The sequence below is a fragment of the Rosa chinensis genome, chromosome 6, assembly GCF_002994745.2.
Source record: "Rosa chinensis cultivar Old Blush chromosome 6, RchiOBHm-V2, whole genome shotgun sequence".
In the NCBI taxonomy this organism is placed as follows: domain Eukaryota; kingdom Viridiplantae; phylum Streptophyta; class Magnoliopsida; order Rosales; family Rosaceae; genus Rosa; species Rosa chinensis.
The window spans coordinates 52001961-52027777 of NC_037093.1; the positions used below are offsets into that span (position 1 = coordinate 52001961).

Here is a 25817-nt window from a genome sequence, read left to right on the forward strand (position 1 = left end):
CCTCTTTTAATTCATTCAACGAGCAAGGAAAGTGATGTTCTACCAGAGTGCCTTTTTCTTCCCATAGAAGCTTGAAGATCCGCATTTTCCAAGAGTTTTGACTCTCCCAGAATCTCATCATGCAATAATTACAAGTATTTGAAAAGAAATAGATTTGAGCATGAATAACAACCATCTACCACTGGTGTCTATACTTTGAGGCATGCACACATAAGATTTGTGATTTCTGATTAATATTTGGTGCAGGTTACCCAATACAACATAAACAGTAAATGTGACAAGCAATGAGCATGTGTGTGGGTTATAATATGGTACTTAATTTAAACGAAGCAAAAAAAAAAAAAATCTGTTTCTTCCCTTTCTCCCCAACTTCATGCTTGTACTTCATGGATGTTCAAATCAAAGCTTGAATAATTTGGCGCTTCAGCAAGTAAAAGCACTGTTGTTTTCTATTGTACTTGAGGAGCTTGCATGAATAGGTACTGCAAATATGTCAGACTTGAGTCATTTTCCTCATGATACACTAAATCCAGAGTTTCATAGTTCCTGACTCATAGTTTGATATGCATACCTCAAACGATTTGCCTGATCCTTCATATTCCAGCATGCTTAGAGCAACTTCACAGCTCTGAGACACGATAGGCTCAGGATCCATTGCAAATTCCTTCAGAAGTGATACACTTTGCTCATCTACACACAAACAGAAGCTCAGTTTTATAAACCCAAAACTCAAAGCATTTGCGATTAAGATGCTATTATCAAGTCAATTTTAAGAAACAGAGCTTTGGCAATGAATTACTGAATGCAATGAACTACTTATATATTTGGAGAACACGGTGGACAAGAGCAGTCAGACCTGCAATAGAACCAAGAGCTTCAGCAGCTTCATGCCTAACCATTGGGTGCTCATTTTTATCCATAAGTATGTTGGAAAGAGCAGCTGAAGCAGCTTTATCTTGTAATTGGCCCAACACATAAGCAACCTGGCAACCACACAAAGAAATCATGATGGTGAAAAGACATGACATAACCACTTGTAAAAACAAATGCAGATCAAATACGACAAGAAAGACCCTTTAAAGACCAAGTCAAGAATCCATTTAGAGAAATTATAAACCAACCTCGTGCCGCAAGAGAGCACTTTGGGAACCCAAGGAATCAATTATAGCAGTAACAGCTTCATCACCACCATCATTCCGAAGTGCAAAGAGAGCTGAATACCGCTCATACATACTCCTTTTTTCATCCAGAAGAGCTTCCCTTAAAATGATATATACTAGTCAGAAATGTAATAGTCAAAATCGTAGGAAGTTGAGCAATAGTAGATTACAACCACACACACCTTAGCTGATTTACAGAAGAGCCAGAAGTAGCCGGTGCAGCCGGATCCACAGACATAAAAGGTGATTTTTCATCCATGGATTGACTACTAGCATTCTTAAACTGCTCAATTCGATTAAGAGCCAACTCACAAGTCTCTTTTACCTCCTGAGCTGGATCTGAAACCAGACTATTCTTTAAAAGAGGAATATTGCTCTCCAAACCAATTGCACCAAGAGCTTCTGCTGCCTGTACAGTTGCAATTAACATGAATAAGCATATTATGCGAATCTGAGGAATGCAAGTAGACTTGAAGGTGATATAAACCCACCTCATGACGAACAATGGGATGCAGAGAGAAATCATTGAGAACCGCTATCAATGCAGGAATTGCCTCGGCGTCTTGCATTTGACCCAATGCAAATGCAGCCTCATGTGCCAACAAGTTGGAAGAATCCCTTGTTGCTGCAGTGCCAAACACATATCCATTGCACTATTAGAACACTAACGATCAGCCTAGCAGTTCAGTAACGAAGGTAAAAATCAAGGAAGCATTCAACATTAACTTGAGCTAAAAAACAAAGCTTAAACATGTTCAACTCCATTCCATTCCCTAAAATTCCTAATCACAATGCCGGTAGCTTAAAATAACAAACACCAAAAGATCATTGTCCATAGACACCTAAAAGACCAATCTCCTAGGGTTCCGATAATCCCATATTCATTCTATCACATAGATACCATTGTGATACCATTGTATTTGAGGCACAGCCTGTAATCAGTCAGTGATACTCATTCAAACTAGTAAATCAGCTCAAAGAGAAAGATAATGAATTTGGCTTACAAAAACCAAGCACTTCCAAAGTTCTACTTAAACACTAATCACTTACCCTTTGCTGTAATTAAAAAAATCAAAACGATTCAATGAACAAGTTAAAGCATATTTAACCATACATTAACCCAACCAAGCCTAAATCTTCAACTAAAAATAATAATAATAGTAAGATAAAAATGGAGGTGAACGAACCGGTAATAAGGGCGTTGCGCGGGGCAGGGCCTTTGAGGTTGCGGAGAGAGAACAAGGCTCTGAACCGCTCCGATATGGGCTGCGCCGGGTCCAGCAATCTGTCGCAGAGAAACTTCACCATCTCCGGTGACGACTCGAACCCGGTGGCGGGAGCGCCGTCGTCGCTCAACGAACCCATGAGTTTACGACGTTAGTGATCTGCTAGATTCCGCTTAGGGTTGTTTATCTCTCTCTCCCCAGAATCAGATTCTCTCCTGCGTAAGAAGAAGAAGGCGCTGCAGTTCCCACCCTTTTTTTTTTCCCTTCTGTTTTTTATAGGCCGCAGTATATAATTTATTCACCGGAAGCAGTAACGAGACCCAACTCAGTAAAAAGTAAAAAACAGGCTCTTCAATTCTTATCCGATATCCTTTTTAACCATTAACAGATTCTTAAGTAGGGCTGGCACGCGGTACGCCCCAGCCAATTATTGTCTATATAAGGGATATTTTAAATATTTTATAATAAGTAAATATTGATTGTTTTAAAATATAATTAAAAAATAGAAAAACGTGATCGGTTAAGCGTATCACGTGACCGGTAAGTTTATTTATTTACGAATTTTTGTTAACGATTCTATCCTGTGGGACCCGCGGAGGCGTTAAAATTTTCTTCCCCCGCTGAGAATATAATCACTCCTCCTCCTGGTTTTCCCTATTTCTTCCTCAACAGCAAAATCCCGAGGCTTCTCTCTTCTTCTGATTCTTCTTCTTCTTCCCTCCAAACGGTGCGTTTCTTCAGCTCCAATCTCTCTCTCTTTCTCAGATCTGAATTCCTCGATTCTCTTATACTGCTCATCTTCGTCGCCGATCATCTCCTCTATTATTTATTTATTTTCTTAATTAAGTTTCCTGAAATCAGTTACAGTGACTCAAATCCAAAGATCAAAGCAGCAGCGAAGGGATTGGGTCGCTATCGTTCACTGTGAGCCATGAATGCTCGAAGGTTAGCTCGTCTTAAATCCGATTGATCTCTTCTTTAATAATTTTCTACTTTTACTTCCACAACATTATCAGTTATATTAACCTGATCCTGTTACCGAAATAATAATTTCATGTTTTAGATCTGTGCATAGAGTAGTGATTGTGTAGCAAGTGCTAATTGAGTGATCAACAAACAGAATTCTGGCTTCGTCTTAGTGGTGTTTATCTATTTGGATTGTTTGTTAGTAAACTTGAAAGTTCATTTAGGGCTACAAGCTTTGTGTACTGGATTGGCTTGTAGCTAACCTTGTATTCTATTCGATAATCGGATCAACGAAAATGATGTACTAGTAATGTGTTTGTTTTCTTGGTCAGTCAATGCCAGCTTCTAGTGCTCAGTGTGGGGGATAGGCATTAGTCATTAGACATTCTGTTTGCGAATGTGTTTGCTGTATTTTGTTGAGAGAATGGTATGATTGATACTGGACTATCTTCTGAGTCCAAGTTGTCAATGGATCGCTTAAATTTTACTTGAGGAGAAAAACAAGTAGTAATCTTTCACCAAAATGATAAGGAGATCCATGCTAATCAACTTTTCCCAATAAGCATTTCATCAGCTTCTTTTGGATCAGGTGCTTTGTGTACTTTTTATCCGTTTATTTTATTAGATGCTTGGATCAACGCAAATGAATTATGTTTGTTTTTTGGGGTCAATGTTAGTTGCTATTAGGTTTAAATCAGTGGTTTTCCACCAATTTACGGATTTTGGGACATCACAATGGTTCTGTGGATGGGATATAGATTAGTCAATAGACATGCTATTGAATGTTTGGAATGCATGATTTCTTGTTGGGATACTGGACTAACCTCCAAGTCCAAGTTTTCACATTGATCACTAAAACTTTTACTCAACGAGTAAGGACTAGTAGTAGTACATTTGTCGTGGTAATCACAAAGAGACATATGCTGTGCTTATTGAAATACTGCAACTTATCGTTGATGCTACAAAGGTTCAAAATTTTGTGTGTGATTAAACTCATTTTATATGCATAGTGATAGATGCAATGCTGGAAACATCAATATCTAATATGAACATCAATGTCTAATGGATGCAACTTATTGTTGATGGTACAAAGGTTCAAAGTTCCGTGAGTGATTAAACTCATTGTATTTGCATAGTGATAGATGCAATGCCGGAAACATCAATGTCTAATGGATGCAACTTATGGTGATGCAACAAAGGATTAAAGTTTTGTGAGTGATTAAACTCATTATATTTCCACACTGGTAGATGCGGTGCCAGAAATATCAATGTCTAATATGAACCTAGCGTTGATGTTGTTGAAGCTTCATGTAATTGTTATGGAATTATTCCATGTTTCATATGAAGTGAACCCCTGTTGTCAATCATATAGAAACTGATTAGTTTAACGATACAATCTAAATGCAGGGACTACCGCAACAACAAAGTCGCTCTTTTTGATGGCATTGAGGAGGGTGGCATCAGGGCCTCATCTTCCTATTCCCATGAAATCGATGAGCAAGATAATGAAAGGGCAGTGGAAGGATTGCAAGATAGAGTCAATTTGCTGAAGAGAGTAAGGCCCTCACTCCCCAATTCCCTTGTTTAGTATCACTTGGAGACTTAAAATTAATAGTGCAAATGTGATTGTAGCGGTTCCTGACTGGATTCAGCATATATTAATGTTAGTCTACAATATCAAGTTTCTTACTGTTGTCTGGTCAATGTGTGCTTTTGTCAGTTTGATAGGTTGAGGAAGAAACAAGTTGCTTCTGAATTTTGTAGTATGGTGCTATGGTTATTGGTTAACAGTTCCCTGCAAACTTCTTATAGTTTACCTTTGCCTTATTGGCAGCACATAGAACCAACTATGAAATCCTTCTAAGAGGATAAGAGATTGAAAGACTTGCTTATTTTTGTTTTCCTTGTATGCTAATAAAACATCACTTAGAACTTGAACTCAATATTTCCACTGACAATTCTCGTGTTTTAACACAGCAGTTTTGTTTTTGAAATTATAGGCAGATCATGAGCATGTGATCTAGATTATTTAGATTAGTGTACTGATTATGAACTTGACTTGTAGGCTCATAGGCTTTAGTTCTCCCAATAACATACTAATTCATTTCTTTTCAACAGTTGTCAGGTGACATACATGAGGAGGTAGAGAGTCATAATCACATGCTGGACCGAATGGTATATACCGTATATCTATATGCTGCAGTTAATTAATCTGTCTTTAGAGTTTACATTGTTTATATGTTATTTACTCATGATGCAAATTGTGTATTTAGGGAAATGATATGGATTCATCAAGGGGAATGCTATCCGGTACAATGGACAGGTTTAAGACGGTATGCTACCTTTCCATCTTTGAAATCATCAAGTTCTTTTCTTCATTTATCCTTCCTAGGGTCCCCCATCTGATCCTTGGCTGTTATAATTTCAGGTTTTTGAGACCAAGTCAAGCCAGAGAATGTTTACACTGGTGGCATCATTTCTGGTCGTCTTTCTAGTTATATACTATCTCACTAGGTAATTAATCCATGATGGAATTGATACAGCCACCTGATTTACCTTGAACATGGAAGATGCTTGCTTTTCACTGTAATCAATGTTTTACTTTCTTCTGTCTTGTAAGATATTCTGGTATTTTACTGTAAAGAGATTTAAGATGTATGACATAGAAGTTGGTTGCCTTTTACACTTGATTACATGCCTTTTCTTCAACCACTTGACAACAGAAACAGTCTAGGTTCTGATGAAGCATTGCTTATAAACAGAAGCTCTGATTCGATTGTTAATACAAAAAAGAGTGCGTATGTATATAAATATGAGGAATGCTAGCAATATTCTCCTTTCTATCTTTCTCATTCATTGTATGTCGTGTACTCCACTAAGATAGAAATTTATCATTAATCCTTTAATTCTTTATTCTTCTTTGCTCACCACATTTATTTTGTGGTGATATTACCACCCTATTAAAACTTGTCACGTCATATAGAATTAATTTAATACTTAAAATATAATTTTTTAATAAAACATCATGATTAATTATAATTATGTTGTTATGACAGTTTTATACTGCGTGGTGGTATCACTACCAAAGTATTGGTGGTGAACAAATTTGAATCCAAAGACTAGGGATTGTATCATTTTGCAATGAATCCTTGGGCTCATCTGGTCATCAAATTTATTGTAAGTGATGAAGCCAATGAACTGGATGAGAATATTACTTTTGGGGTAAATTTTATTACTAAATATAGTCCAAATTCATTATTCAATCAAAATTATACTATAACAAGCACAAAGTTCTAAAAAACGCTAAGCGCTAGTCAAACGCTGATTCAGGGACTAGCATCCAGGGGCCTAGACAAAGACTAGGCGGTTTTTAATTTTTTAATTTTTAATTATTTTTATGACATATCATTATATAAATAAATATATTTAAAGTCCAACAATTCATTAAAAATAGTCAAAGTTGATAAAAAAAAATAACTCCTCCATCTAATTAAACCGAACCACTCATCTATAAGACTATAATTAGGCCTTAACTCCCTTGGCCCACCAACTTCCCATCTCGCTCATCTATAAGAAAAATATAGCAACTCCAACAGCTTTCCTATAATTTTTGTATTATAGGGAAGCAAAAGTCAAAACTTTAAGCAATTTTTCTTCTCCAACTCCAACAGATTCCCTATTTTACAGCAGTCTCTAAAATCTCTATAATTCTTCCTTAAAATTTTAGAGATTACTGTAAATTTAGAAAATTTTGTTTTCTCTTTCCTCACTATCCCTAAAATAGAGATAGTTATAGAGAATCTGTTGGAGCAAAAGAAGCTCATTTTTTCCTAAAATAGAGAAAAATCAAAATATAGGGAAGCTGTTGAAGTTGCTCTTATACTCTATTAAGCCAAAAAAGGAAAAGTCAACTCACCACCTCTCTCTCTCTCTCTTGTTCATCCTGGAAAGCTCAAACCTTTGCAGTGCCATCTTTCAATTTCCAATCCCCAATGCCATCCCAGTAGCCTACCCATAAACCCTTATCACAAATAAAACAAAACGCAATCCATATTCTCTTTCCCTCATCATAAACTTTCAATCTTTGCAGTTCTTTATTTGAAATTTCAAACACCCAGAAACCAAAATCAAATCCCAGTTCGTATTTCTTCTTTTCTCTGTGCTAGAGAGAGAGAAGAGAGGGAGAGAGACGAGGTTTAGTTTGTGTTTAGGTTTTTGAATTTTGATCGGGTTTAGTTGTACGACGAGTTAAAAAAAAAAAGGAACAGAGCTCCTAATCGCCAACCGCTCAGCGTCTAGTCAGACCAGCCCAGCCCGCCTAGGAACCGTCTAGACAGCTGACTTTCACCCCTGTGCGTAGCTCGATCGACTAGGCCATAATAGGAACGGCATGGAGCCGCCTATGCTGTTTTTTAGAACCTTGTAACAAGCAACACGAATGCATGTAGTGTAAATTTCTCTTTAACTATGCGACATATATATGAGATTGTTATGATGAAGTTTGATGGAATCGTGAATTTGGCAAAATCCAACTTTGTGCCCTATACACTTCTATAGTTGTGCTACACAATGGTAATTTACGTATTGCGGTTCTTCAATGTAGTAGGTGTAATGTGGTGGTCGGAGAAGTTGAACAATATACGTATATAATTAGGCGGAGAGTAGTACCCTTTAGTAATTTTTTTAAATAACAAATGTGGTATTCGAATTTAAGATCCCTGCTAACATCGTATTTGAGAGATAAACGCCAGTCGACAAGATTTCACCTCTTGATAATTTGGCCCGATGATATGGCATGATTAAATTGAAATATAAACACTACCATACTAAGCTTATATTTGAAAAATTAAGTCGAGTGCAAGCTCTGATTCAGTTATTATGTGACTAAACCCTAGTTGATTGTCTGGCGAGCTTGAAATCGAGCTAAGGCTTAATTTGTAATACAAGTACACGTGTCAATTCAGTAAAAGGTAACTGGTTTTAATTTGAAAATATTATGGAAAAAAAAATTCTAACATGTGGGTGAGTGAGACAAATTGCCAAGTGAGATTCCTTTCGGTCCTTATATGCTTGCATGCCACTCACTCCGTACTCACTAGACGCGGAGCTGAGAGCGAGAGCGAGAGAGGTGAGAGAGACCACCATACTCACACCTCCATTACATGCCTTCCTTCTTCCTCTCCTCAGATCCAAACTAGAGAAAGAAAAAAAAATGGCGTTTCCATCCGCGTTCTAGTCGAGAAAAATGGCGTTTCCATTCGTGTTCTAGTCGAGCTTTCATGACGTGGAGTTGATCGATGAAAGTCCTCGATTTGTTGTCTATGGCACGAAGCTGAAAAATACAGCCATCAGAGTTGCTGTGAAGGTGATGAGGCCAGAGGTGTTTGCTGGTATTGACAAGGGTCGGAGTGCCATTTCTTTTGCCCTCCAGTCCGAGTTTCTCAAGTCCTCGTCGGCTACGTACGTGAGGCTTCATTTCTACAATTACGGCAGCAACGACGCTCCATACTTTGTGTATGACCGGATGGACGAGAATCTTGCGGGAAAAGGAAAGCTCTGAGAGCCGGCTTTGGTGAAGCAGGTGATGCTCGAGCTTTTCCGAGAGCTCGCCGAAATTCACTTCTGTGGACACAACTTGTTCCTAAATGAGAGACATCTCAAGATAGGAGATACCGGTTTCAACGCAGCTTTCACTGTTTTGGGCCTTCCGGCTACCACAACAATGTCATATGCTTACTCAGTCATCTGCTACAAGCCTATGGGGAGAATGAGGACAGTAAGCGGCGATATTTGGGTGGCGGGTTGTGTTTTCGGTATGAGCCTTTCAACCTAGTCCTTCTATATATCCTAAGCCCAATAATAGACCTGTAAACCCAAAACAAAAAAACCCGGATCCAAATTCGCTTTTTAATTTTACATTGTTATTATTACAGCTGAGCTGGCCACTGGAAACCCTCTTTTCACTTTAGGGCCAATTTCATTGCAGAGAGAACGGATTTACGGGTACACTCTCATTCATTGGCTATTTAATTTCACTTTATTGAATTATTGGGTTCCATTTCAATTTTTGTTTTGAGTACTTAGGGGTTAAGATTGTGATATTGGTTGACGGTTTGGTTTAGGGTTAATTTCAATTTGGACACATGTGCTTGAGGATGGGTCTCCAGACACATTATTATACACCCTTTTGTTGTTCGTTTTCTGGATAGAGTTGTGGGTATTTTTTTTTAATGATTAATTAACTCCAAGCTGGTCAGTAACTAATTTATAAATACATTTATGTTATTTTTTCATAAAATATAATATAAATTCAAAACTAACTCAAATAGAGAGAACTAATAACAGACATATTTAAAAAAATTATCGTTTCAGTGCTGAGCAATACCTTCGGCGTTTTGTAAACAGCGCGGTGTTCGCCCACATAGCGGTAAGGCGCTGGCGAGATAAAGAACACCCGACAAAAACCAAGGTCATTGATCTTAAGGTTATCATCCTGCTAGCTCCGATTGAACAGGACGTTCTTTGTTTTCATGTGTTCGTGAATGGGCCGTTGATAAAGCAACTCTCTAAAAGCTTGAAGAAGAAAATACATGTTCTCCTCCACAAAAAGAGCATCCATGAGAGTAATCCTATGAAGGTTGTAGTGTAATAGGTCAAAAACCAAGAACAACCGAAGTCTACTGTTCTCCCATTGCTCTAGTCTATCACCTTAAAAACTGTGTCGTATGGTTCATTACCCAGTTTTTCAAATGCATCAAAAGCAGACTACAGTTTTTATTTTCTCTTCTTTTTATTCCATCGTCCTCACTCTGGTAGTACGTACCCAGTGTAGTGGGAGGAGAGAAGTATAAAACTTGTCCATGTGCAGCTTAAATGGTCCCACTTTGATAAATTTACTTTTTTACCCTTTAATTTAATTTCCAAGTTAGAACTTCTGAAAGAAAAACGTTTTGTTAGAGTCCACAATTGTGTTTCTAGAATTTTTTTTTTATTACAAAATTTGTAGTACTAGTCAGATTATTTAGGAACCAGGATACCAAATACTAAGAAAATGTGGTACAACATTGTTCGAAACAGTTTCTTGTGTGTGCAATTTCATTGAACTTGTTATTTTCTGCAAACACACTGAACAACCGCTATCAATGACTAAAAAATCAAACAATTGATGAAATTTTGCTGAAATTTTTTGTTTATGCTTATGCCGACATTAAAATCACCTACCGTAATTATATCATTTGATATATGGCAATATCGCTATAATTTTGCAAATTGCGAAATGATGTGACATATAGTGTTGGATGGTAACAAGAGTAGAAGAAAAATGGGTCGAAGTGAGAAGTGAATAAGGGGGTTGGAATTAGTTTTAACATTTCTTTATCAAAACGTATAAATGAAAGTATTTGTGAATGACAAAGGAATATAGGCTTCACATCCACAACCAATTGACAATGAATAGAGTTATTATTAAGTTCATCATAGTTATTAAGTTCATCATAGAAGAGCTCCTTTCTCTTCTCGGAGACAGTCGGAGGGCGGTTTCTGCAACTCTCCGGTCCAAGTTCCTCTAAACAGTGTTGGATTAGTAGGCCTGGTTGTTTAAAATTACCATACCTAGGGCGGTGACCGCATTCCATTGCCGTACTTTGTCTACGAGCTTATGGAAGAGAACGTGACCTGAAAAGGTGAGTCAAGAGAGCCTGCTCTTGTTAAGTAGCTAATGTTTGAGCTCTGTACATAACTGGCTAGAATCCACTAGGAGGGCTTATTCATGGCGTGCTCCACTCGAGAAATCTGTTTCTCAAAGATGGACATCTAAAGATCGGTGATACCGGGTTCTTGGAATCTCTTCATATTCTAGATAACAGAGGTATGTCCTATGCTCAAACCATCATTGGATGTATGGCTCTGGAGAGGGTTGAAAGCGTAATTCCTTCGACTGGCAGTGACATGTGCCGGATATGTGTTTGTCGAGCTGGCTTCTAGATATCCCTTATTCTCTAGAGCATGGTCGAATCTTTGGAGTTCTATTGAGAATTTAAAAAAATAAAAAACACTTCACATTGGAAAAATATAACCTTGCCTATGAGTTTATAAGAATTTGGATCAAATCCATCCATTGCCATGGGGACCACATATGGACAATATATATTGAATGACGTGGAGTTTATGTGGCCGCAAGGCATATACACGTGTGATAAAAGCTCTGATACGATGATAAAATAATTTGAGTTTTACATCCAAAACCAATAAGCAATGGACAAAGTTGACCAAAATACTTATCAGGGGTGGCCCTGGGGGTGTGCAGGTGGTGCCGCCGCACAAGGCCTCCAATTTCAGAGGTTTCCGACTCCGAGTTTCGAATGCATACATATATATATATATATATATATATATATATCTGTGTGTGTGTGTGAGTATAACATATTTAGTTCCTTACACATAATCAAAAGTTTGTGTAATCCACTTGGTAAGTTGGCATTTGTGCGTGCTCTCATTCCCTTGTCACCAGTTCGAGTCCTAGACTCCATTTTTTATCTTCCTTTTTTAATTTTTTTTTTCAGATCTCCCTTTCCCTTTCCTTTTTTTTTTGTTTGTCTTTTTTATTTATACGTACTCACATTGATTTTTGTTACAGATTTTCTTTTTTGTTTTGTTAGTAGGTTCTTTTATTTTTATTTTTTAAATTATTATGCAATTAACATAAGGTCTCGATCAAATTTTCGCACTAGGTCTCTGAATTCTCAGAACCGGCCCTAATCCTTATATACTCATAAACAAGGTCCTCATGATTCATACTCTCAATAAAGAGAGGCATGCAATGAGAATATGTTAGTATAAGTTTAGAATTGGCATTCCCTCTTTTAACAAAACTCTACTCATGAAGAAGCCCAAGTCATGTGTTTATTAATTAAGCCCAAAGTGTGAGAGCTCAAGTCATGCTTATCCTTGTGGTTGTATTGCTATCGAAAAACCATCTTGAAGATCAATTTGCTGTCAGCTTCCCCATCTTAGCATGATAGTTCAATTGCAACTTGCTTCTTTTTCTCTTTGGGGGTTGCCTTGCTGTCGAAGACCAAGACCAAGTTTGAAGATTAGTTCAATTGCAACTTGCTACCCCATCTCAGTTTGCTGTCTTGCTATCGTGCTTCCCAATCCCATCTTAGCTTGCTGTCTTGTCCAAGATCAAGCTTCAATCTTGAAGATCAAAAGAAGACCCCTCTTTCAAGAAAAACCGAAGGGAAAGTTTCTAGAGAGAGAGGGTCCTCCTTCTCTCTAGAAATTTTCTCAAATCAGCCATCATTTTGAGAGTCTCACCATCACCTCCGTTTCCACCACCACCACCTTTACCTCCATCTCCACTCCATCCACCCAGCCCTGTTCTTGACCAAATATGCCCTTTTCCTTCATTTTCCTCCTCTTTCTCTTCCCTCTACTCCCTTCAAGATCTCCATCTACCCATACCCTGCTGCTGCTATCATGAGCGTTTCCATGACTGGGCGAACTCTCACTCTCATCAACCCCATCACCTCTCCACCTCTTCACTCCATCATCTCAACCCAAATCCTATCTCTCATCAACTTCTCATCAATTTTTTAGCACAGGTTTTCCTCCTCCTTTGTTATTGTTCTTGTTTGACAGGTTTGACCAATTTGGCTTTCAGATCTGCTCCATGCTCCACCACCTCTAAACAAACTTTCACCCGTTGGTGGATTTTTGTTATATCAATAGAGGGTGTCCAGATTACCTCGGTAATCACTCCCTCTTTGGTTACTCGGTTTATATTGGGCGTTCTTGAGCCCGGCGTGTGTTACAACCGGTGGAGAAGGTGGTATGATCTGAGGCTGCGGCGGCGAATTCACGTCAAGGAACAACTGGAATATTGCGGCAAGAAGACTTTGCCGCTGATGAAGATGTGGTGGCTGCTATAAATTTTAGGGTTTCTTTCTTTTATCTTTGGGCTTCTGACTTGTAATTTGGCCACACCTACTATGGGCTTTATTTTGTTTATGCTGGGCCTAAGTGCCTCTATTGCTGGGCCTATGTGCCTCTTGTTGCTGGGGTCTATGTGCCTCTTTTTGCTGGGGTCTTTTGTACCTCTTGTATTTGGATGTATCATTTGGACCATCTAATACATATCTTTCATTGACCCAAAAAAAAAAAAAAAAAAAAAAGACCCCTCTTCATCATGGCTTAGGTAAGCTCATACATGGCATCTCTTTCACAAAGTCAATGGTTTTTCATGGGTTCCCTTCTTGTGTTAGCTTTGATTAAGGAATTTAGGAGTTGGCTTCTAAATTTGGTTTTCCAAATTGAATTTTGGGGAATGGGTTTTCATGTGCAATCTGAAATTAAGGGCATGGCTTTACCTACTCCAATTGAGCTTAAGGGGTCTTTAAGTGAACTGTCCTTCCTCCTCCTCCTCCTCCTATATATATGGGTACTCTGTTCATTCTTTGTGATTAAAAACACTTGTGTTTTTCAGTCCCTTTGTTGTTAAAGAGTTATCTCTTTGGTTTTCTGTTTTTCAAAGTGTCTTGTTCCATGTTGAAAACAATTTGAAAAACAACAGACCATTCATTCATTCATTCATGCATATTCATCTTTTGCATCCCATGAGGTCATTTGGGTATTGCAAGCTTCAAAGGTGAAATCTCCAAGAAGAACTTGCTACGTTCATAACTTGTTTCATAGTTGAGATTTCTGAGTTGTTCACTTGTGTAAACAATTAGCAAGGAGTGATTACAAACAGTCTAGTGAGTTAGTCTAGAGAAGTTGCAGCGTCCAGTAGTGCAATCTTTGTTTTTGTAATCTTGTAAGTTGTTGTTCATTAGTGAATTGGTTTTGGTCTTTCAAGTGTTAAAGGCTAGGCCACACAGATGTTTTCTCTTGATAGGGTGTTTACTGCGTTAACAAAAATCTGTGTTCTTTAATGCTTTAGTTGGTTTGCTTGATTGTTCAATACATTCTGTTCAATATCAGCATTAAGGATTGATCACCTAGTTGCAATCCCTGAGAAAGTTTTTGAACAAATCAAAAAATTGGTTGTAAGCCTATTCGCCCCCTCTAGGCTGCTTCTAGGATCTACATAATCAAAAATCAAAATTATAGATGATGAACCAGCCCCGTCACCAGGAAGACCTCGCATTCGAAAAGCCCTTCATAGTACCTCTATCCTCAGATCAGGTAAACTAAGGGGACTTATGCAAACAATATATAGGTAGCTAGCTAGTCAAGGTTTTGCAGCATATTAATAGCAAGATGTATTTATCAAGTAAAATTAAACGTCTTAAGGTTACATATACGCACATCTACAGTTGTAATGCATAATGTACCTAGTTCGATCTGAAGATTGTCCCAATTTCAATTCAATGAAAATTACAAATGGTCATGTTATAGAAGTACGGAAATTGATGTTATTTCCTATATTAGAGAATTTATTAGAAAACAAAGAGTACAGCAAGACAAGCTGACATAAAATTTACCCTACAAAGAGCAATGGACGGACTATAGGAAAAAGAAGCTTAATTATCTCCAAAACCAATCTTGAATTCAAAAAATGAGATTAATTAAGGCGGACGCTAGATCCTATCAAACGTACGTATAATTGGTTATTATCTTGATCAATTTTTTCAACTTTGAGTACAATTGATTGTTTCTTGTCTTTAGTTGTAATTCTTTGTTAGGTGCTGTGATTGCTGTCGGTTTGTAATTGCAGTTTATTGAAATTAAATTTCACTTAGTAGAAAAAAAGGCAAAAAAACGCATATATGAACGATAAATGAAATAGATTACCTGTATGTGATAAGGGGTAATATATTATCTATGTGTTTATATGTGAATTTTCGAGTCAAATTATCCAAATTAATTACATGACAAAAACTGGAAATTATTCTCAATCACTTACGTAGTTCATGTACTTACTATGAACAATTAAGTTGAGCTAGCTAGCTAGGTACTGAAAAGATAATAAAGAAGGGAATCTAGCAGAATTTCTCAGAAATTAGGATGAATGATAAATTACTCTTATATGAGTAAATACTCGTTAAAATAGGTTTCTTAAAATTGTTATCCTAAGTTAACTACTAATAGGGAATATATGATCGATTAGTGTCTCACTGTGGAAAAATTACTTGAACTGAACTAACAATTAAGTTAATTGGATCTTATAGATGGCAAACTCATACCAGGTCAATATATACGTACTCGCGGCCGGGTTGAAGAGATTGAGTACTGACTACTGAGCCTGCATATATATATATATATATATATATATATATATATATATACACACACACACACATATATACACACACACACACACATATATATATATATCATTTTTCCCCACTTTCCGATCACTCATTTACATCTTAATTGTTCAGTTTTTAGGTCCTAATGTATAGATCATCTCTACAAAATTTCAGCCAAATTGGTGATCGTTAAGGTATTAAAAACTGCAATTTACAACAATGAATACGAACGGTTCCGAATCTGTCGAACAGGAACCGTTCGTATTCATTGTTGTAAATTGCAGTTTTGAATGTCTTAACAATCACCAATTTGGCTGAAATTTTGCAGAGATGATTCATACATTAGGACCTAAAAACTGAACGGTTAAGATGTAAATGTGTGATCGGAAAGTGGGGAAAAATGGGAAATCCATACCTAATCCTTAGGTACGGATGTCCGCACCCAAGAACTCTTGTGTGTGTGTGTGTGTATAATCGATCAGCATATTTAATTAACTTAATAAATTATGATAATCTCTCTTCAATTAACTTATCAGCAAATTTTAAGCCCTCTGCAGGCTCGGTACTGAGTCAACTGGTATAAATCACTCAGTGACTCCGGCCATACGCACTACTCTCAAATGGCCTGCATGCAGAAAATCCTTAAACTCCTTTGGCCAAGTCAGAATTGTTAATTATAGCTAGTTTAATTAGTATTCAGCATTTACTTAAATATGGTACTTCGATAACAAGATATTAATTTGCATGTACTTGGATGATAAAGATATTACCTTTGCGTGAACTTATCATATGGGTAAACTAAAGAAATAAAATCCAAGCAATATGTGTGGATCAGTACAAGAACTACTGAAAGGAACACCATGCCACAGATTCCTCCTTGCACTAGAACTCATTGTATATTACTACGTTTTAAGATCTCGATCTCAATCAATCAGTATGCATGCATGATCGAGCTCTATCATTCCATATATTTTGTCTGATCGAGTGAGTGCAGTTGATCGATCCACTATAAGCACTCACGGCACTCATATATACTACTCCAGTTTCACAGCACTAATTTGATATCAATGACAGATGCCTTGATCATGATCAATATAATATATATACTGCATAGACATTTCATTTCTCTGGTACACAAAAATTAAGACATGCTAACATTCCTCTCATCATTTCATGATTTTCACCAAAACTTACTACATAGGCTTCACATGCTATTAATGTAGATTAGTTTTACTCTTTTCTCCTTTTCTGAAAGAGAGATCATGTTATTGAAAAATGCTTTAGAGCTAGAAATACAAAGGCTACCAACAACGCACACCAAAGTGCACGCATGATGGATAATAAAACTAAAGTCAAACAAGCAAGCAAAGAAAAAGAAAACTGAGACACCAAAAAACAGCTAGCCATGAGAGATCAAGCCTCTAGCCACATGAAGAAGGCAACTAAACCCAAAAAGAAAGTCAACAAACAAAGTACGGATGGTCGTAGATGAACCAGCGCGCCCACAGAGGATGTGTAAAACCTCAGGCTCGGAAAAAACCTACACAACACCTCAACTAACCTGAAGGAGATACCACACCAGATTACTCGAGTAAGTAAGTTCTTCCTCATCTTCCTCCTTTACTAAGGTTACCAAACGGCTGGGACTTAGACGAACAATAGCTAGCCAGCCGCGGCTTATTCTAGAATCATATGCATATTGCTTCCTGAGTTTCTGTGTTAATTAGCTAAGGTCTTGCTATATGCATTTATTCATAAGTGAAACATCTTAATTAGATCTACATTTCTATTCCCATCAAATGAAAAACAGTGCCTACTTCTGAAGATTTTCAATTCAAGAATTAGCTCCAACTTTCAATTCAAGGGGAAATTACCAATAATTGGTGATCGAGTATATAATAGTTGGTTGCACAATGCACCCGCACATATATAATTGGTTGCTAGATATCTGAACATATAGAGAAGAGCTAGCTAATATATCATCTATCTGTATTGATATACAAATTGTTATAAGTAGTTAATACGCCCGATCATCTCTTGCACACTTAATACATAATGGAATTCCCTATCACATAATCATTTTTGCATACTTGTATTTACGTATCTTGCATAATCAAGTACATTTATCAACCATACACATACACACACAACATGCACATATATAAAAAGTGAATTAGATTCCCTACTTGTGTGTTAACATACTTCTTGTGGATCTTGTATCATAGTTGAGTTGTTAATGCATGTCTATGGCTAACTAGAAATTAATTTTGATCCCTTCATATAGTTCATACAATAGGATTTGTACGTGCTTTATATAACCAAAATAATTTTGAGCTGGCTAGCTAGGGTAACGAAAAGAGAAATTTAAGGGGGGAAAAGAAAAAAACCATGGATGGCAGAAGATCCAAGAGTTTCTTACATAATTAAGAAAACATGACTAGTATATCACTACTGTAGAACCCCAAAAAAAAAAAAAAATTAGGGCTACGTTTACATGGATGAAGCAAAGTACCTTCTGAATTTGTAAATTCCTCACCGAAGTGGAAGCTAGCACAGATATTTATTCGATCTTCTTCATTCCCTCCTTCAATTCCTGCCTTCAAATTATCTTAGCTAGTAAAATCGCCATGAAAGAAGACTTGAAAACACACAGTACTGTTCATAATAATTGGGAATGAGATTTTCTAATAACTTCTCTTCTTTCCCCACAAAATTAGACAAATAACATGAACAGAATGTACAGAATTTAACACTGTACAACAACAGAAAAGAAGTATATGAATTAACAAAATATATATCATGAACTCTCCAATATTGGGTAAAATAAATAAACTAAAATACTAAGGATCATGACCGAGTCGAAGCTCCAAATCCAATCCATCCCCTTCACTACTGCAGGCACCATTAATTCGTTCAATTTCTTTTTTATGATGATCATGACCTACATGATCCTCATCATCATCATCATGAGCTGATGGCCCAATTCCCAAGCTCAGACCACTCCCCGATCTCCAATTCGGACAATCATCATCTGTAGCAAACAAATTCTGATGCCGTAGCTGATAATTCCTCGCACATAACTCCTCATGATCACTGTGAGCTTGTCCCACAATCCACGTAGGCGCCGGAATATACGTCCGGTAATTCACATCCACGTCCGGAGCTGTGGCAAAATGTGGACCCGTGTAGCTTTGCAACGAACGGTAGGATCTCATGAGATCACTCACGTGTTCATCAGCTGCTTTGCTTGCAATTGAAGTAGGAGCAGAAGTAGGCCTCGGCTTGGCTCTCTCCTTGCGGTGAATATTCATGTGTCCACCCAAGGCCTGTGCTGTTGTGAATCCTCTCTTGCAAAACACACACTCATATGACCGCCCTGTTCCCAAGTCATCGTTGAGATCCTCGGCTTGTTCATCGCTAGAGCTCTTCGAATCTTCTTCATCGTGACGATGGTTAGATTGAGATTCCATTAGTACGTTTTCTGATATGGAGTATGAAAAAGAGAGAAGTGGTGTATTATAGAGAGCTGGGGGACAGGAGACAAAGAGGAGACATAGGTATTGTCTATGAACTCTATGTGATCGAGGGTTTGAGGAGGAAGGTGGTGTGGGGAAGAAAAGTCTTAGAAGTTTGCTAAGAGTACTTATTCTGTTAGCCGGCTGAAACTGGATTCGATCTTCTTGTTTAGCAGCAATCAACACGCATTCGGTTTATGTTTTTATCTACTTTTTTATCTATCATTTGTCTCCCATTAATTTAGAGCTAGAGGTCTTAATTCCTTTGTCATTACTCTATCTTATACGATAAATATACCAAATTAACTATATATTTATACGAATACATATGCATCTAGCTACACCATCCGATACACATACTTTTCAGAGTGCATGATGATGATGGACTTGTTTTGATGGTATATATAGAATTTAATTTTAATCTTTGGTATGATGTTGTGGTTGATCTTGCATATAGATATGTCTAAAACAACGTTGTCTTGTAGTTTTAGAGTTTATGTACAGGTTTTTGTTAAATTAGAGTTTTAGTTTTTAGTACATCTAGATTAGAAGTAAAGAGGTAAGAATTAGATAGTAGTGTTGTGAAGAGAAATAGAAGTGGAAGTGTTAGCATTACTTGGCCTCAAATGAGGCCTGAGATTTGTAAATTTGTGGCCTCAATCTTAGGTATCATGCTATGTCAAGCACACATCACATATATCTATCACATATAATGATATTCATTTTATCAAGACAGAGGTATTATATATTATCAATTTCAACCATCACCAACACATTTATTTATCTCAAAACTATTCAATTTTACCGCCCTTTAAAATTACCCTGTAATAATAATAATAATAATAATAATAATAATAATAATAATAATAATAATAATAATGGTGTGAGGATGAGCCTCCTAACTTAACTGGGTTACAAACTCCTTTTGAAAAAAAAAAAAAAAAAAAAAACTACTCAATTTTATCGCCCTAAGGTAGTTTTGATTAGTTCACCTGATGTAGTATATATCTACACTTTCCTATTCAAAAGAAAGAGTGTGTTATGAAAAAAAAAAAGTTAGATAGACCTCTTCTTAAGTATCTTGGAACTCTTCAATACCGGCCTCTTTAAGATTTGTCACCAATTAAAGACATGCCCAGTTTCAATCATGCCACAAAATGATGACATTGCTTCAAACTTTTTTCATACCTTCTTCTTCCCTTTAGTTAATTTTATATATATATAATTGAACAAGAACAGTTCTTTTTTTTTTTTTTTTTTGAGAATGGAACAAGAACAGTTCTTTACCCTTCCTTATCATGAAGATTCGGAGGAAAGATGTAGGAACCTTCGTATAACGTATATAATAAGATCAAGAAAACAGTTCAGTTTTGGAGCTTATAGTTGTCCGTAAGTGTAACTTTTTAGTACCGCATCTTAATCAATTACAAACACATTGATCAGCTTTGTGTCATCAATCAGCATCATGATATATGGCCATCGATCTGATTGCTTTAAATTACAGTATAAAAGGGGAATTAAAGAAAAACCAAAGTAAAACCTAGCTATCATATCATGTGTATTCCAACTTCCCGAGCAAGCTGTGACACACTGTGTGTGTCCTTCTTGGCTAAGGACATCGATCCTTACCTAAGTTTAGGCACGGATTTTTAATTTTTGGTCACTTTTCGATCATATATTCACATTTTAATCGTTCAGTTTTTAGGTCCTAATGTATAGATCATCTCTGTAAAATGTCAACCAAATTGATGATCATTAGGACATTCAAAACTGCAATTTACAACAATGTACACGAACGGTTCCAGTTCGACAGATTCAGTTCATTCGTGTAAATTGCAGTTTTGAATGCCTTAATAATCATCAATTTGGCTGAAATTTTGCAAAGATGATCTATACATTAGGACTTAAAAAATGAACGGTTAAAATGTGAATATGTGATCGAAAAGTGGCCAAAAATTGAAAATTTGTTCCATAAACTTAGGTAAGGATATCCTTACCTAAGAAAAAAAAAATAAAAAAAAAAAAATATATATATATAGGCCCGATCAGAAGTGGGCGTCCGCAACATAGAAAAAGTGCGGACGTCCCTCCTCCGGCCTCGATCAGGCGGCGATGGAGGCGCTGCGGTTGCCGGACCCGAACCAAGCATTGATGTCGAGCCTCTGCTTGCCGCTGGAGTCGTCGATGAAGAGTTCGAAGTCGACCTCACTGGGCTTCCATTGTTTCAGGCGAGCTCGCCGCGCACACATTCGATTCCAATCAGCTAAGCCTTTGCCTTGATGGTGACGCTGTCCGGGACGTCCAGAAGGTTCGTCCGGCAACCGTAGTGCTTCCATCGCCACCTAATCGAGGCCGGAGGAGGGACGTCCGCACTTTTTCTGGGTTGCGGACGTCCTCTTCAGAACGCCTCTGTGTGTGTGTATAAACAAGCTAGATTGTGTGAAATTATTATTAAGTTTTGTCTGTGAATCATCTCTAGCTTTCTATATATAGGTTATGCATGCAAGCCCAAATACTTAATTAGTTGGAGTAGCTCCACGTTAATTAGTTTGCGATATATTAGCATGGTGCCGTTTGCAAGGCACGAGAGGTTTACATGAAAAATGACTGGACTGAAATATTGTTTATGATCGATTACCAATCAACTCTCTCATTGTAATTAGGAGTTAGGACGGTGTGTCTTAATTAATCAACTGTGTTTGTAAATCTTTCCTTGAAATAAATGAAAATCTATACATATTCTATGTGCCATATTGCAAAAGCAAAAAATATCTTAGGGTCGTCAATACACATGAGAACAAAAGTATCATACTCATTTCGCTCTTAGTACATCCATCAAAAGAATTAATCAAATTAATTAAGAACATAATTTTCCATGTGAAAGAGTAACCTATTATTTAATTATCATCATTTGTATCATTTTTTTTTTTTTGGATGTGGGTGACAAAAAGTTCATAGTGGTTAAGGAATGAGTGGGCAACACCCATTTGATAATAATCAAATTGATTTAGTTAAGAGTTGAATTTTGTCTTCAAGTACATGAAATGAGCTGAGGAATTATAAAGAAGAAGATTATGACCAAGTCTACAATAAAACTCTTAAGAGGAAAAGATAGGACACACAATGACAATGGCAAGAACACGAACACGTACGAACACGAACACGAACACGGACAATAACAAAAACAATGTGACTCGAGTCCTAGCAGCTGCAACAACTTCAAGTCTCCACGAAATCATTGTTCTTTTCTCCATTGATTTCTTTTGCTGCCTTTGATTTTTCAACTACCGCAAGACGATTTTTCTATTCCACTATTAATGAAATGATTGAAGTGATCGAAGTCCCAAACTTCACTGTATTTCATAGATTTCTTCAACAAAGTGCTCTAAAACAATGGATTTAATCGCTTTAACAAAACTCCTTTAACCTAAATGCTGCTACTAAAAGTGTTGCTAGACAAAAGCACTTATGCAAGAAGTAATGCCAAACCACTAAAAGTAAAAACTTGCTAACTGAATTACAAACCCGTGCTAGAACAATAAAGAGACGCCCAAAAAAAACTAAAACCAAAGTCAGGCGTCAGCATACGGCCTGCAAGCAAGTCAAGACATTGTTAAAAATATTATATACAAACAAGAAGTTGGAATTCTCTGATGAAGAAATTCATTTTATTAAGCCATTAATTTCTTCATCAAGTTTGTGGTAGGACTAAATTATTAGTTGGACCTTGTGTTTGTAGTTTGGGGCAATCTCAAACAGTCAGTGTTCATATTACAATATCTTATAGCTTCCAATTTCAAACTGAATCTTAATCAAGAGAAGAGAATAAGCTTTCTTGAAACGGTATGTATATGAAGATGTGTCAAACTGACGACGCAGCAAGGTCAGATTATTTGCTCAAGTGGACTAACTTAAAGAAAAAGGCCACAATTTTTTAAACAAAGAAAGAAGATAATTGGACCAAATTGAGGGAGAGTCTGATTGCTCAAAATATTCTATAATGTCCTTATAAAAAATTCTAATTTAAGGTAAATCAGAAGAGGACCGAGCGTCTTTAATTAGTAAGACCGAATTATACAAAATCTTGTTCGCAGCCTTATTGGAAAACAGCCCCAAGTCCCCCACGAAAGTGTTTATAACTCGTCAAAAGACAATATTACGAATAACCATGCCATCTTATAGGATTTTCCTCTCAAAACGTACAACATGCATGTAGGTTATGTAGGAATGTAGGATAATAACCACAATGCTCTATAATAAATACAATCCTCAAAGAGTGTACATCATAATTACGGCTGGAAAAATGAGGTAAAAATTGCTTTTGCATTAGAATTATTAGGAAAGAAAACTAATCGGAGTAAAACTTTATATAGGCATTTTTAGCCCATGTTTTCTAGTAGGCGGAAAGGTGTGAAGTAATTCTAGAAAGAATGTATAAAGCTTCAACCTTTCTCACTTTCTCAGCAACAATAATAGAGTAGACTTCTTATATCCTCATGTATGTTCGTTCCAAAAGGGCTTCATTAATTTTTAGCTTTGTTACTAAGGCTGTTTGTATGACTTAATTGTCTGTAATAATCTTTTCATAAGTCTGCTGTGGCGAAGTTAAGAGGATATGGGTTCTCTCTCTGGTAGCCGCTCGATCCCTAGGGTTTCTAGGCGGCGTCTCGGTGGTTTTGGATTGGCCTCGGGCTTTTCTCTGCCTATCGCGGGGGTGGCGGCGGTGTTGTTCGGCATTCTCTGATTTGGGTGGGTGGTTGCTTACTCTTTCTCCTCTGCATCTCCCTCCATGGATATGCATGTGTTGGATTTCCCAGTATCAGACCTGGTTTTCAAAACATGGGTGTGGGTGTCTCCTGGAACGAGGACGAGCAGGGATTGCTCATCGTTGGTTGGGCCGACCTTGCGCAGATCATAATCTTCTCTGGAAGCTTCACGGCCGCAGTGGTCGTGGAACCTGTTCTGTTTCAGAGGCAGGAGACTTGGGTGTTGTAGGTTGCGGCGCTGTTGGGGTTGTCGGTGGCGATGCAGGTGCTCTCTCGCTGAGTCTGTGGCACGATGGCGTTGTGGACTTGGGCGTCGAGTTCGCTACGACGGCGGGGATTGCAGGAGGTGTTGGTGGCACTGGCAAGGCCTACTGTGGTGCGCCAGATTCTGGCGGCGGTTGCAACCTGGCTCGCGGCATTGTTTTCTCTGGCGAGTGCGCACTTCAATGGAAGGGTTCTGGCATGTCGGAGGCAGCGTTCGCAGTCTGTGGGTTGAATTGGGTTTCTTCCTGACTCTTGGGCCTGGTTATTGGGCTCGGCTAGTGTGTCTTCGGCTTGTCACCAAGTCTTGTTGTTCTATTTTTCACTTGAACCCGGGGATGCCTCCTCTGTGTAGGGTGCTCCCAAACTCGTTGAATAAGTTAGGGCGGTCTTCTTCTTCGACCCTTTCATTGTCTTGGTCCTTCGGTTCCTGGTGCTGATTACTATGGTGATAGCATTTAGGTTGCTTTAGGGTAGCATAGCATAGCTTAATATTGACGTGGTCCTTGCGGGAAGGTCATTTTTGTTATTACCTACACTTGGTTCTATAGAAGGCTCAATCCTATTCTCCAAAAATAAAATTAAAAAAAAAAAAAAATCGTATGAGAATTGAGAACACAGATAATTTCATAATTAAAAAATTGATGGAGGTTTAGTGAGCTGATTAAGAGGTCCCCTCCCAATACAAAATCTATTTTTTGATACAAATTAAAACATTTAAAATCTACTACATAACACATGGTGCGACCCATTCCTCATCAATGAGGAGCCATCATCACAACCACGGTCCAAACTCCCACAAAAGAGATGAATCGAGTTGGCTGTAGATAGTACTTGTAACAATCAAATTAAACGCCTCATTTGAAAGTATTAGTTAAAATTATAGATTTTCAAAACATAGTATTGATATTGGCTCCACGTACCGTTGAAATTTCGATATAGCTGATTATTTCATTATATAAGTAGGACGCGTAGTCACTACATTGTTGTTTTCATTTGTTCTCAAAGGACTATTTTACTTTGTAATTAAACAGTGAAACATTCCGTGTAGGAAATAGTAGTCTATTCCTTATCAAAAGAGACTAGCCACAATCAAACAAGCATATTTGAGCGAGCATCAGAAAATTAGATCATTTGAAAGAGTAGTCAAAAGGACCACAAGAGGATGATTTAGCCATTTAGGCGAGTGAAAAGAGGGAGGAGTGGGAAAATGGGGTGGGGGATGGTGACGTGCGCCGACTCAGACTAGCTAGGTTAACTTTATCCCATACCTTCACAAAAACTTACACTTTGGCAGGTTCTGCTTTGGAGACCCAGATGTCAATTTTCCTTTTGCAAAATGCCAGAATTCACTTCCTGGCTATAGGTTTTCAATTTTCACAATACCATATGTACATTTATTCATTTCAAAGAGCTAAGAGAATGTGAGACTGACCAAGCAAGTGTAAGTGTACGTGTGTGTGTGGGTTTCACATATATTGTTTTGGAATGCAGTGACCAAATTATTTGTTTCTTAATAAGGAAAGGCTATCATGCTCCTGATGAGAGAAAGAGAGAGAGAGAGATCATAAGTACTGCTGCAGATCCTAGGGAACATGCAAAGACGTTGGAAAATGAAAAATCATAATAATACCATCTCATTTATGATCGATTCAGATCTCACTCCCCCCCC

At 37.5% G+C, this 25817-nt stretch overlaps 3 protein-coding genes across 5 annotated transcripts; 1 reads left to right on the forward strand and 2 right to left on the reverse strand.

The window, feature by feature from the left end:
* Nucleotides 1-157: 157 nt before the first annotated feature.
* On the reverse strand, nt 158-2637 carry LOC112172621 (deoxyhypusine hydroxylase-B). The gene is made up of 7 exons (XM_024310021.2): nt 2348-2637; nt 1652-1785; nt 1343-1569; nt 1122-1260; nt 857-983; nt 572-690; nt 158-482 (listed from the first exon to the last, which is right to left on the reverse strand). The coding sequence occupies exons 1-7, from the start codon at nt 2523-2525 to the stop codon at nt 450-452; spliced, it is 957 nt and encodes a 318-aa protein (XP_024165789.1). The 5' UTR covers nt 2526-2637; the 3' UTR covers nt 158-449.
* A 402-nt stretch (nt 2638-3039) lies between these two features.
* On the forward strand, nt 3040-6165 carry LOC112169136 (bet1-like SNARE 1-1). 3 transcript variants are annotated; one of them, XM_024306114.2, is made up of 6 exons: nt 3040-3113; nt 3254-3331; nt 4760-4907; nt 5471-5527; nt 5626-5685; nt 5781-6165. In XM_024306114.2, exons 2-6 carry the CDS (start codon nt 3318-3320, stop codon nt 5868-5870), a joined length of 369 nt encoding a protein of 122 aa, XP_024161882.1. In that variant the 5' UTR covers nt 3040-3113; nt 3254-3317; the 3' UTR covers nt 5871-6165. The 3 variants fall into 3 exon arrangements, with proteins under 3 accessions (XP_024161882.1, XP_024161883.1, XP_040363674.1); XM_024306115.2 differs by having other exon boundaries at nt 3045-3113; nt 3248-3331; XM_040507740.1 differs by lacking the exon at nt 3040-3113 and adding an exon at nt 4489-4563 and having other exon boundaries at nt 3255-3331.
* Nucleotides 6166-18086: 11921 nt separating this feature from the next.
* LOC112173092 (zinc finger protein 6) lies at nt 18087-19275 on the reverse strand. The gene has a single exon (XM_024310639.2). The coding sequence runs from the start codon at nt 19071-19073 to the stop codon at nt 18444-18446; it is 630 nt and encodes a 209-aa protein (XP_024166407.1). The 5' UTR covers nt 19074-19275; the 3' UTR covers nt 18087-18443.
* Nucleotides 19276-25817: the final 6542 nt, after the last annotated feature.

What these genes read in the sequence shown, in the direction of transcription:
- LOC112169136 (XM_040507740.1), top strand. Translation starts at nt 4,526, where the DNA reads ATGCAACTTATGGTGATGCAACAAAGGATTAAAGTTTT. An exon ending in CAACAAAGGATTAAAGTTTT is followed by an intron (nt 4,564 to 4,759) that starts GTGAGTGATTAA and finishes ATCTAAATGCAG; the next exon opens with GGACTACCGCAACAACAAAG. An exon ending in GAGTCAATTTGCTGAAGAGA is followed by an intron (nt 4,908 to 5,470) that starts GTAAGGCCCTCA and finishes TCTTTTCAACAG; the next exon opens with TTGTCAGGTGACATACATGA.
- LOC112172621 (XM_024310021.2), bottom strand. Translation starts at nt 2,525, where the DNA reads ATGGGTTCGTTGAGCGACGACGGCGCTCCCGCCACCGGGTTCGAGTCG. An exon ending in GTGCTCTCTTGCGGCACGAG is followed by an intron (nt 984 to 1,121) that starts GTTGGTTTATAA and finishes TGTGGTTGCCAG; the next exon opens with GTTGCTTATGTGTTGGGCCA. An exon ending in AGCTCTTGGTTCTATTGCAG is followed by an intron (nt 691 to 856) that starts GTCTGACTGCTC and finishes GTTTGTGTGTAG; the next exon opens with ATGAGCAAAGTGTATCACTT.
- LOC112173092 (XM_024310639.2), bottom strand. Translation starts at nt 19,073, where the DNA reads ATGGAATCTCAATCTAACCATCGTCACGATGAAGAAGATTCGAAGAGC.